General features: G+C 30.8%; 1 protein-coding gene across 6 annotated transcripts in view; it reads right to left on the bottom strand.

Moving 5' to 3' along the window:
- The window catches only part of LOC141449212 (uncharacterized), a 51,964-nt gene that overhangs the window by 12,691 nt on the left and 25,827 nt on the right, over positions 1–13,446 (bottom strand). For 3 of the 6 annotated variants that reach the window (XM_074118399.1, XM_074118401.1, XM_074118402.1), the window contains 4 exons: positions 7,388–7,810; positions 2,663–2,948; positions 2,094–2,248; positions 728–923 (listed from right to left, as the gene is read on the bottom strand). In XM_074118399.1, the coding sequence (XP_073974500.1) occupies positions 728–923; positions 2,094–2,248; positions 2,663–2,948; positions 7,388–7,810 (1,060 nt within the window). Of the gene's footprint in view, positions 1–727; positions 924–2,093; positions 2,249–2,662; positions 2,949–7,387; positions 7,811–12,453; positions 12,592–13,446 lie in introns of those variants that run through there. The other 3 variants (XM_074118400.1, XM_074118403.1, XM_074118404.1) reach the window with 2 other exon arrangements.

Below are 13,446 nucleotides of genomic sequence, written 5' to 3'. Positions count from 1 at the left end.
ACATCAAACTTTTCGTATTTTTAGTCAGGCAAAAAGTATTAAACTCAGTTCAGGATATTAGACAGAAAAATACAAGAAGTCAATAATTACATCCTAATATGAGAACAGATTAAGAAAAATCAACTGGAGCGAAAAAAGGATGACATACTTCCCAGATGAAAGAAGGATGTCAGAATTGTCATAGTATTAGAGCGCCTTTACGAAACAAAGAATCGAGCATATTCTCAAAATGTTTACAATACGAAATACCTAAATATTTTTATTAAAGAAATAGCAACAAAAAATGGGCTAAAACAAGAATTTTATAAAATATCGTTACACACTACTTTCCAAATGAATAAAACCTAACATCAATGAAACCCGGATTATGTATTGTGGCTAACTTTTTGCCTTTAGCGCGAACAGTGTTCTCTTTGGGCGGAGCTTGCTTCTAAACCTTCAAAACTTCATTTACAAAAACCTAACTATTGGGGAAAAAAATGTTTAGAACGCTGGATCTGACGACAGCCGGTTGTAAATCAAAAGAAAAGGCAATGGAAACCCGGCGAGTACATGAAAGTCCCTTAACGAGATCGCAGGTCAGGATTATTATCCATCTAAGTCCTGCCGAAGGTTGCACCATACATATCACTATATGAGTAAAATTTATTTACATTCCAAAAAAATAAAATAAAAACTAGATAACTTTCTCAAAATATTTGTCTTTATTACCAAAAGAAAAACATACCCCATCGGTAGCGCACCATTAGCTGGTGAATGTGGTCTGTAAGGAAGCCTCTGTGGTCTTGGGCGATGATAGGCATTTCCTCTATAATGATGCGGTAATCGTGGTTCATCCACTCCTGGTGGATAAGGTATAACGTCAGGAGCTCGTGGAGGAGGTACACTGTAATGAAGTGGACGAGGATACATATAACTGCTACCTGAAATTTATTAGCTTGTATTAATGAAAGAGTATCTCTTTAAGTGAACGTTCAACATTTCTGATAGAGCTGGGCAACAATATAATTTGAAAAACTGGCCTTACATTTCGTTTCCTTCTACTGTGAAACGGCTAAGAAATAATAGCTAATAGATACTAGTCTACGTCATGAATTATTGATATATTTTATATACGTTGCACAGGTAAAAGTCGTGGAGTATAGGCGTTGTACATTTATTAAATATGAATTCTAAAGAACGTTCAATTAGTTGTATGTTTTTTAAGGCGCGTCAACATCTTAGTAACTGGCGCCCAGAGCTTTTTCCAGTGCACTGTCGGCCTCAGGACAGTGTTCTCTCGTTACAGACAAGTCTATACATCAGTGGACAGTGTGCTGTAAGAAGCACCAAGGAAGAGAAAATCTAAGGGCCAACAGCTGGATTCGAATCCGTGATCTCCGCATTGGAATCCAGTATTCGCTAAACACTCGGCTAATTATTCCCTCCCTAATTAATTAGTGTACTTATTAAAAAAGTTTTCCCGCAAAGAAAGTTTCAAATAATAAACAATGGTTATAGAGTATTATATAAAAATACTTTCAAATACCGACAGGAAAAAAGTACGCGATATTCCTTTCTGTGCTTTACAGTTATGTGTACAGTTTGACTTGCAATTCAGACAGATTCTGTCCTTCACTCTTGACTCTCAGCAGCTACCCAATATGAAATTTCCTAAGATTACAACTGCAATCAATTTCCGAAGAAAAATAATTTCTGCACCCAGTAATAATTTAAGTAAACGAGCAAGTTCAGACAGTTTCAGCACTGCGAGTCCTAAAACCCGACAGTAAGTAACGTGGAAAATAATTTGAAATTACTACTATTATAATAATAATAAAAAAAATTTATTACTACTTCGAAAGGCTAATGATTCGTCCTATTCGCAGTAAATCGATTATTTCGAATCCAAATTCTTGCATTTGTCAAAATAGTATTTATATAATTGCAAGAAAAAGAAATTGCATTAATTTTAACAAAAGTTTTTTGAAATTTACAAATTTAACGATTTCACTAAAACTCAACCGTGAAAATAAAATTCCCAATAAAATAAATAATTACGAACAAAAATGGACTTAAACATTAATTTACAAAACAGAAAAGTCTCATTATACATTGCCCATATAATGGTGGTGGAGCGGTTAGAGGTGGTATTGGTTGATGTTGAGGTGTAGCCAAAGATTCTATCAAAAATTGCTGCTGCACATGGGTCGGTTCCACTGAATGGTTCCTTTCATCCACCGTCGGAGTCCCAGATCTGTCAGGACGGCTGGAAAATTAAAAAAAATATTTTAGCAAAAATAAATACTTTTTGCAAAGTTGTAAAAACTAATTAAAATTAAAACAAGACTTAAATTGTTACAGGCAAACTTATGCCATACTTGCAATAGTATTAATAATTAATAAATTAATAGAAAATAATGTTTATTTTTTAATACTTTCAATAACCAAATTCTAAGGAAACCCAAGAATCATATTATTTATTAAAATAAATAATTCAATTTTCAATATTAATAAATTATTTTCAAATTCATCAAATAGACTTAAAATGACTCTTAAGTGGCTGGAGTGACAACTTTTAATATGTAACATAAATATTTTTTAATCCATCTAATCAACAACTCTGACATACTCTCACGTGAATGAAATAAAAAATTCAAATAAAATAAAAACGGTTACTTACTTATGCAGAGGAAATGTAGGCTTCTCTTTCCGCACAAGTAATGCTGGATCCACCTCAGTCTTAATAGGAATTTTATTAGGAATAAGCGGGGGACGAGTGTGGACTGCAATATTACGAATTGGTCGGCCAGAATTATTATAAGGGTTATTAGGAATATTGTTCGGAACAGGACCAGGAATTATAGATGGTATAGCATTACCTGCAGGATGTGAAATGGGTCCAACAGTTGGGATATTTGTAGTTAAAGTTGTAGAACTTGATCGAGAATCTTCCACAAAAACAAGGTCTGAAATAAAAATATATAAAAATTAAGTTATGTGTTTACAAAAAAAAAGAAGTTTTATCAGCAGAGTTCCATAATCTCTGTCCATTAAGGTTTCCATGTAGAAGCGGTATCCCCAAATGCAAAAGTCAAAGATGAAAAACATTTTAAAAGAATAATAATAAACTTACCCTCACTCAGGTTCTTCTACAAATATGAAAGATCAGTTCTAATTTTAGGACTAAAAGATTTTCGGGAATGTTCAATTATCATGAAATATTATCAGCCTTCAGGATTACTTCTTGAAATAGATTGTCATTCACGTACAAATAAACATCTTCTTTTAATTCATTTCCATGGTTAAAGTAGTAAAAGTTTTCTTTTTCATGAGTCAAAGACATTATTTTTTATAAATCCCTTTGTTATTTATTAAATAAAATTAACCATCAAATAAGAATTAGAAGTTAACTTTATTTAGCTACAAAATATGACTATGTTAGTTTTGTATTTGAATGAATGTTCCCATTATAGTGTCGCAGGTTAATTTCATCAAATAGGACGCTCTCTTAATTGCAGTTTTTTATGTATTGATAAGGGATATTCGTTCTTTTTTTTTATCTTGCTCTTCACTTTTTTTATGAATGTTAATTCATTAAATTTTTAAAAATTCATTAATTAAGCAACTTATTCATTCTAGACTTTAGACAGTCTTTGGCTAATTTCAACCGCTGAGTTTTTTTGTTTTACCATTAATAAATTACCAGTGTCTGACAAAGGAAGTTAATAATTTTTTTGTTTAAGGGGAAAATTAAAGATTTTTTTGTAGGTATAAAAAAAAATCAAGGAACTGACTTGGAGTTACAAGGAAGTAGAGAGTTGTTATCGTAATTCTCTTATAGAGCATTACAGTTTAGAATCGAAAAAATAGAGGATCCTTTTTTCATGAGATAACGATCCTGAAAATGATTTCACTTCAAAGCTAAAAGACCATGAATAATTTTAGAGAAGGGGTGGTTCAAATAATTAATTGAAATGAAACATGGTAATCTGTAAAGAAAAAGCACTGATAGTTATTATAAAAAATCCTGTAAAGTAGTCCTATCAAAATTCTCAGAAAATCAATTATGACTCAATTTCAATATAAATTAACCTACTAAATTTACAAACAAATTCCTTTATTTTAAAGCAAACAGATAAGATCTATAATCGCGAAATCTATTAGAGACTGTTAGAATTTAGAGATATACTACGCTATAATGTAGCTGGAACTTTAATTTATAGAAAGAGTACACAGGATTTGAAATAGTTTACTTATAAAGTTACATATTTAAATAAACATTAACACAATTGTTTAACCTTAATTTAAACAACATATATTGTTACCAAATAATTTTTTCTAGCCGAAATTAAGTTATGATTTGTACATAAAACTAGAAAAAAAACAAAAAAAAAATCTGAATCATTTATCACTATTATGTAAATAAATACTTTTTATTAATAATAAAAAAAAAGTGTAGTTAAAACTGCTTTATTTAAAGTTATGTACATGATGTTAAAACAAAGTACATAAAAAGAAAAACTGAAAAAGCGAATTGTTAACTTCACCACTTATATCTGCAACTTGTCCAGAATTTAAGGTAAATACCAATGAGATTACAAACATGGCAATGAAACGCCCCAATCACTAACTAATTTATAAAAAAAAAAGAAAAAAAGAAAAAAGAATAAATATGAACTTTTATAAAAAGTCATCTGACATTTCAAATGAATAAAACAGACAAGGGTATGAGTAAGATTATTTATAAATAAATATTATTTATTAACTGCTTCACTAATATTTGATATACTCTATTTAAAAAAATTAAATAACAATAAGCAATAAGTCAAACATACGTATAATCAAATCCTCTTCAATTTCTTAAACGATGTAACCATGAACTGTAAAATGAATTTAAGAATAGGCTAAGGGAAATTCAATAAAACTAACCGAAGTTAAACAGTACTCCATCTTGAATTCTGAACGGCATTCCCTCTCTAAGTACGAAATCAACAAAATTGCCAGTAAATGACTATTACTACTAGCACGGATTAGTCAACTTCCCGTTTTTGAATTATTGATTAATTCTAGTTCATGAAATTTTAAATTCTTTGTCCTGACCACTTTATCCATAAACAAAAAAAAAAGGCTTAACCCACACCTGCCTCTTCGCCTTCTAACTGGACTTAAGTTTAAAAAGTCTTACTAATTACAACATCAAAATTATATTATGAGTTAGTTGATCAATTTCTGATTTGAAATTCTATAGTTTTGTGGATTCGATAATTTGAAATATCATACCAAGTCAACAGAATTGCTCATCCAGCCCGTTACATACTTATATCTCCACACAAATCACATCACCAAAAGAGTTTTATCAATTTTTTTAATTTCCTTCCTAAATTATTGCTTTCAGTTTCATAAATCTCTCTTGTTTAATGATTTATGGCGCGTCAACATCTGAGGTTATTGGCGTCCGGAGCTAATCATATAAAATCATATAAAACTCCTACGGTTCGAATGCCTCCACAACAAATCTATAGCAGACTTCTGCTGGTGGCCAAAACACGAGCTTCCACAAAAAAACAAACTGTAAATTAATTTCTGAAACTCTGAAATGTGTCTCTGGCCACTTTCTTCTCATCATTTATTCATCAAAATTTCGGAAATATTCACAATAATAGAAATTCATTCAATTTCATTTATCATAATTCAAAAAAATTCACAGAATATAACTCGATGATTAATTCATTCTGCTATCTTTTAATTAAGTAAAGACCTACTTGCAAAATAATCTTTTATTAATTAGATAAAGGATTAATCTCTTTACTTCAAAATTTTGATATTTTTTCCATTAATACCTTTTTTCTTTTATTGCCCTCTTTTGAATTTATTTTAATCACAGGGATTCTTCATAAATTGCGCAGACATGAACATTCAATTTTTACAATCATTTCAATTGAAATTGAGAATTTATTAACAAGAGGAATGCTATAAAAAGAACGTAGCCCTAAACTATTACCAAAATTCTTTATCGTATCTTAGTTACATCGTTTAAAAAATTTCCTAAATCGGGACTTTCTGTCTTCTTCAAATGTGTTCCTTCACAAGTCATAGATTATAGTAAAGTTAAATAAAAATAATTACCCCATTAGGAAAAAAAATATTGTTTTACTTATCGTAACGACTAGAAATAATTGAATTTTAAGATTAAAACTAGCGCACACATCCTTTTTTTTTATTAGGCCTGCTGCATGTTTATATACTGCACTTTTGGAGAAACCCATCCAAATGCAGTTGTTATGGTTAATATAGCCTCAATACAAAAAAAAATCCGAAACTAAATAAGAAAATTATTAAAGTATAACTGCAAGGTAGAGCACTTTCTTATATATACAAACAGGTAAATGCAGTTTATAATTAAGCTTTGTAAGTGACAAACAACTACTAGATTATTTAACCTCTCTGATAAGATAAGAAATCCCGAAACCTATCAGATAAGAGAGAAGTTACATGCGTGCAATAACTTAAAAAAATCAACGATATTATAACTGAGGAGCTAACCCCATTTTCCATAGATAAGATTCTTAACGGGTTGGATAGAAAGCTGAATTGTAACTAACTCGCCTTTCGAGAAATAGAAATACTACTAATTACACAGAAAGTGATGTGGTGTAATCAATTGAACCATCACTTGAATAATGTAAGCTACACATTTTTCTATCTGATAAATAAAACTATTTAGAAAGAGAACTTTGAAGCACAAATTGCATTACCATCAGAGAAAGTAAGGCTGGCTAATAATAATATAGTTAATATATAAAAAAAAAATGGATGTGAGCGCGTACAATAAAGCCAATTTTGGTGGGTAAAAAAAAAATTACACTTTTTTAGCGTTATTATGAATATTGGAAGATATGAAAAAACTTTGAACCGGTAGCTATTCCGCAAAAACAGATTTTTTTTTTACTCCAAAAGCATAATACGCAAAGAAAAAGTGTTTTAAGGCTGTTTTAAAATATAATTTTTAAAAAAGCTTATGTGCAGTCAAACCTCAAACAGATTTTAGTTATAACTTCTAGATAATTACATTTTAAGAGAGAAATAATTATTTATTCCAATCACTCTACACTGATTTTTTCACTATGGAGTTATTTATCCCAGTAAGAAAATAAACTTAGAGCTCTAAAAAAAAACTTCCCCAGTGATCTAAAATTAAGCTTTACCTAGCACAGCCAGAAACAATCAAAAATATTCACTTAACTTACGGGATTGCAGGACTTTTAAAGTTTGACTGCAAACAAATTTAGTGTGAGCCACTCCTCACTCTAATTTTAGTATTTATATATTAATATATATATAACTGTATATATATATATTATCTTTTTTAGTTTATCCATTAATAGTGAAGTTGTTTAGTACATACCGTCTGAATATTCAGATTTAACTGATTCCTTAGACTGTTCAGAAACCTCTTTTGGCGCTGGGAACGCGTTTGAAGTCATTTTTACATCTGACGATGTAGTTACCACATTAGGATTTGAAGTAGCCGCCACAACAGTAACCGCATCAGGTTCTTTAGTATTATTATCCCCTGCAGATGGAACACTTGCAGAGCCAACTTGTGCAGGTGCAGCAGTAGTTGGGAGCGATGCACCAGTAGAGGAAGTTGTAGTTACTTTAGTACTGTTGTTAACTGGTGTTACTCTTACGTATCCTGTTTTATTTAAAAACTTTCCAACAGCAGTTCTTAAGAATCGATTTGGAATCAGCGTGTCTGGAGAAACATCTTTTTCACGACAATCTGGACACTGATGATCCTCAGATTCAAGTAACACATTACGAATACCTGCAACAAATTTATTTTCTTATTATTATTTGAATAGCAAATGATAAATATAAAGCCAATGGAAGGGATGCTAAAATATTTAATTCATATGAGATTCAGATTCAGTACGGTGGTAATCACAGAAATAGAATTTCTATTTAACATTTGTAATTATAAAGAAGGTGACAAAATCTTCAAAGAACTTTAGGAACAAATCTTACTCTGATTACACAAACTAGACTAACAATAAAAGATGATGCGATTCTGTTGATACAGATTACAGCAACGGTAACAAAGATTTTATTTTCATAACATGCTTATTTCCTTTGAAATGAATCTGGTTCTAATCTTCATCTTCTGACTTTGATTAATGAATCTCTCTTATTTGCCCTTTTCAGACACACTAATTATAATTTTATAATATTCTAGAAGTTGGAAAAAAAGTCTCCTCAAGGAGACTCAATAACAACGGAAAACTGTTCATTGCCTTAAAGAATACGTTTCATCACCTGGAAAAGTTAGATTCCAAACATTCAAAGGGAAACAGGCGAAGAACAAGTACACACAAAATGACGTTTGGCCACATTTTGATAATGCAATATTTAACCACTGACACAGTTTGGAGAATTGGGAAGTTTTAGATTTGTGAATAGTAATAATAATAAGGGAAGGGATTAGCTATGTGGTTAGCATACTGGACTCCCACGCGGAGGTCCCGGGTTCGAATCCAGCTGCTGACCCTTAGATTTTTTCTTCCTAGGAGCTTCTTACAGCTCACTGTCCGGTGATGGACAGCGTTGTCTGTAAAGAGAGAACACTGTCCGGAGGCCAGCAGTGCACTGGAAAAAGCTCCGGGCGCCAATAACCATAGACGTCGACGCGCCTTAAATCATAAAAAATAAAAATAAAATAAGAATAATAATTATTATTATAAGTATATAATATATATTCGATAACAACGAGTATGTTGTTGATTTTCATTGAATCGAATCGCCTTGTACAAGAACAAAATTGCTACTGAAATAACAACACAAAACCTCCCAAGATAATTCCTTGAACAACCACTCTTTGACCAATTTCTAAGACAATGGTATAGAACTCAATTGTTTTATCATCTGTCAAGTTCGAGAATCTTTAATCAGATAAAAAAAAAAGTTCAAATAGCAAAAGATGAAATAATCTGGACATTTTCCAATCGGCAAGCCTGGCCTACCAAAATAAAAACAGACCATGTGCAGTGACGCATGATGATAAAGTTTTGGAGTTAAATGGGTAGTATGTGACTTACCGAATACCACAATAATTGAGTGCATGATAACAGCTGAGGTTAAAGAATTCGGCAAAAGTGCTAATCAAGCCGAAAGAACATTTGCGGAAATCAAGAAACTTATGATGACCTTTCAACGTATACAAGCTGCAATATTGAGTATAAGAGACAGTTGCAAACAATACAAAAAAGCTTTCAACGTGTTTAATCATTACCACTTAACTAATATCCCTGGACTTAAGACGTCGCCAGTGAAGACAAGGATAAGATGCGAGTTAAAGCAGGCAGGAGTCTTGAAATGAAGAAGTCCTAAATTTTTTAGCGCCTCATTTTCATTAGATAAATCTGAATAACTGATACAAACAGTAGAAACTTTTTTGGGAGTATATTACCAAGAAGAATCCAATAAGTTCCAATAAAATATTGTTAGGAATAACTTATGAATTAATGAAACCAAATTTAAAGGTTGACGCCATGTAAAAATACGTTTAAATTAAGCATTTTAAGATTCCACTTTGGTTTATTTGAATAACAAAATTACAAGTGTACAAATAATATTTTACAATAATTTTCAATATTACTTAATAATATTGTTTAAACTAAAAAATAAATACCTCTCTCAGAGAAATTTGAGAATCTAATAAGACTACAAAGCAATCCATTAAGATATCTGGTCTGTAACATCATTCAATATTATTGCTGGCTACAAAGCGAAGTGGCAATGCAAAAAATATAAGGCTAACAAAAAATTCATTTATTCTGTTGCAACTAAAGTATTTCCGAAGTTGGAAAATTAAATTGAAACCGTAGTGAATAAATTTGTTTAGAAGTAGCATTGAAAGAGGAGCGATAACATAATTATTTTATTTTTACTTTTATTTGTTCTTGTTAGAAGGTAATGTCAGGAAATTTTACAATTTTCTTCTTGGCACAATAATTGGTTACTGAATCTTGAAAGTAAATGAAGGAGAGCTCATTTCAAGTTTAATCTAAATAATGGTACTGTAATTCACTGAAACAATATACTAGCGAAAAAATATATATATTTTTTTTTAGTTTAAGTAACTGAATTGTTAGGGCACCCAATTCACTTTCCACTTTCTCATAACTTCGATATTTCGTCACATCTTAGTTTAGATCTAAATTATATATTCACGAATTATTGTATAATAAAAAAGTAATGGAATAAATCCATTACACTTCTTGAAACCCTAATAACTTTGATTTAAGTTATTAACTGAATACTTACTGTTCAAATACTATCCCAATTTCTTTCTGTAAAATGTTATAACTCTTTTTTTCTCAATTAAGGCCTTTATCAAGTTAGCTCAATGTCTGAAGGAGAGATCAAATTAATTATTATTAATTCAATTTCAATTTAAAACTAGGTCCAGAGTTGTCGCAGATTAAAAATTGTCGCAAAGGAAAAATTTATTGGTGTTCCCTCAAAAATCGACCAAGAATAATACCTCACAACAAGAAAGTAAGAATAACACTGAGCTAGCCAAGGGAGTTAACCCTTACTTCGAACGTTTCTTCTTCTGGTAAGCTTTTCAGAGAAATTTAAAATCCGGCCTCTTGCTGGCACATATTGAGCATACTGAACTTGATTTAACTTGCATGCTGCCTGAAATACACTGAAAGTAAATGTAAAAGTATTACCATCAATAAAACCTTTACACGTTAACCTTGAAACCACAGATTGATTCAGTAAATATAAAGATAACCTTTAGTAAAAAAGGAATCTTAAAATCTATTGATCAACGCATTTGACGCATTTTCGATTTGCTGAACTTAAGAGTTTATATCATTTCCTCTCAGTAAGAAAGAGATAAAAAGAATCTAAGTAAATAAATAACTGCGACTAACATAAAATTCGCAAAATTACCTTCACGGAAAAATGGTTGGACGTCTCTTGACTAAGAAGAAATTTGGTATTTTTTCTCTCCCTCCTTTCTATACAGACAAACTACATATCTACCTAATTCAAAATTTCTAGGAGAATTAAATTTTGGTTGGCAAAATCCGAACTATACCTCCTCGAAATGCCTCTCGACAATTACTCCTACGAACAAAAGAGTCGCAATTGAGGTAATCCACAATCTGTAAATCCAGTATTTTACTTAAAGATTAGCAAAGAAATTTACTTGGCCAAAGAAAAATCTACCAGTTATTTGGATATGTTTGGAGGTGAGGATACCCCAGACTGGTGCTTCCCTTTCTTTTAACACTATGACCTTCCACCGAAGTCTTTATAATTATGGTGCCTCCGATTTACTCGGCCCTACCTCGGAAAATACAAAACCTATTTTGAGTTAGAGCTTGCTTTCTTTTACAGAACGACTTTTTAAAGAAAGATCTTCAAAACCATTGCCTACTCCCTTCACTTCATGGTAGTTCACTAGGTGTTAAGACGGGATGTTTCCATCCAGAGGAATTGGTGAAGGAATAGATTTTTAAAATCTAAAAGTAGGTTGTGATATTGAACCTTGTGGTCCCTGCTAACAAAAAAGTATTAAAATGGTCCCTGGTCAAAAAAAGGTTGGGAACCACTGTATTAGAAGAATGTATTTACTTAGAATCAGCGCTTTCTTCAGAATATTTAAGGAAGAGAAATGGTAAGGGGAATTGACAGAGAGTACTTCTTTCTTACAGCTAGTGACTTACTGTTACTACAATTTGCACTTAATTTATTACGATTTTAACCAATTTAAGTCTTATTTTTTTAAAAACATATGAGTGCTTTAAAAATAAATAATCCACCTCCCAGTTGTCAAGAAATGCGAATAAGACAAGACGAAAAACGAACTGCTTTTTTATCAATTAAATAACAATAAGAATAAGAAATAAAGATTCTACTTAAAACAGAGTATCTCTCTGTAAAATCACGTAAGAGCGAATTTTGCGAGCTTTTCACATGGAACTGTTACTTCTTAATAATTTATACAAATTAAAACTGTGAATCAAAGCATTGATAAATTTGTCCAACCAAAAATTGTTAGAATTGTTTTAAAATACATTGATCTGATTTTTCTGAGTTTCTTCTTATTCTTTTTCATCTTACTTTTTTTTATTATTTCCAATTAGAATTTTCTCAGTAGTAGACTTCTAGTTATTAATTAAGCCGAATAACGAAGCAGGAGAGTAGTATGAAAACAGTGTCGGTACTATTCTGTGGTCAAGGCTACACAGCTTATTCAACACATTCATTTCATTTACATCTATTATTTACAAATGAAAATGCTGAAACATAAATTACAATTGTTTAAAGCAGGGTTCCAAACTTATGATTCAATGGCCTAAATCCCCTCCTCCAATTGTATTCATTCAAAATTCTTCTATTCAATTAAGAATCAGATTTATAAATAACCTAGCTCATTAATCTATAGGTACTTACTGTATTTACTGATAAACTGGATAACATAGAGCATTGCACTTATTCAATTCTAAACTTTCAGCAACTTCTTATGTAAACATTAAACCCAACAAATAACTACTACACAGTTGAAGATAGAAATTTTAAATTTGTTTTAAATAAAACAACATCGAGAATCGAAAATTCGGAATTAAAAAAAAAAATATGGCGCACAATTTTCACCAGAAATATAGATAAATTGCTCATAATTCAGAAAGAAGTACCCATATAAGACACAATTCAATGTTATTAACTACTAGTCTCTAGTTCAACTAATGGTTTACAACTCTGTTGGACTTGTAGACTTTAATATGATGAATAAGAATGTCTTCATTCACTTCCTCATGTAAACTCACATTTCAGCGGTTCATGAGTAAAACAAATCAAAAGGGCACAGAATTCAACTTCCCCAAGAATTAATAATAGCTAAATTAAAATAGCAATATTAGGAATCTTAAATTTAAATATTTGCTGGGGTGAGACTTGGTTTTACTAACAGAAGTAAGTCTAAAATCTATCAGCAAAAGAAATATTTTCAATAACTTGGCTCAAAAAAAACGAAGAGCACGAAAAAATGATGAAATAAAAAAATTAATTCATTGCCTTTACATGAATTTGAATCTAAAAATGAAAGCATAATTAAAGAGAGCTTTAAAGCCTCTCTGTTTACTCTTGGAAATAAAAAAAAAACACAGGAATTTCGGATGTAGAATAGAAAAAAATCGTGAATCATGTAATGACAGCATAAGGTACGCAAATTTAGTAATAGTTAAAATATTTTTTTGGAAATCTGACAGTTCTGCTTTAAGAATGAATGAACGGATTTCCATAACTTGTCAGCTTTATGTATTTCGAATTTTATAAATAGGCTTTTCAGAAACAAGCATTTCGTTGCTTGGATTTCAAGTATTAAAATATATATACATATACTTGTGTTTTAATATTGCTTTTTATACCTTAGATCAATAAATACAA

Source organism: Rhodnius prolixus, unplaced genomic scaffold (assembly GCF_049639745.1).
Source record: "Rhodnius prolixus isolate KJV_2025 unplaced genomic scaffold, Rpr scaffold_2, whole genome shotgun sequence".
Classification (NCBI taxonomy): domain Eukaryota; kingdom Metazoa; phylum Arthropoda; class Insecta; order Hemiptera; family Reduviidae; genus Rhodnius; species Rhodnius prolixus.
Note: the sequence above shows the minus strand (reverse complement) of the source record. Positions and strands in the feature narration are given on the sequence as shown.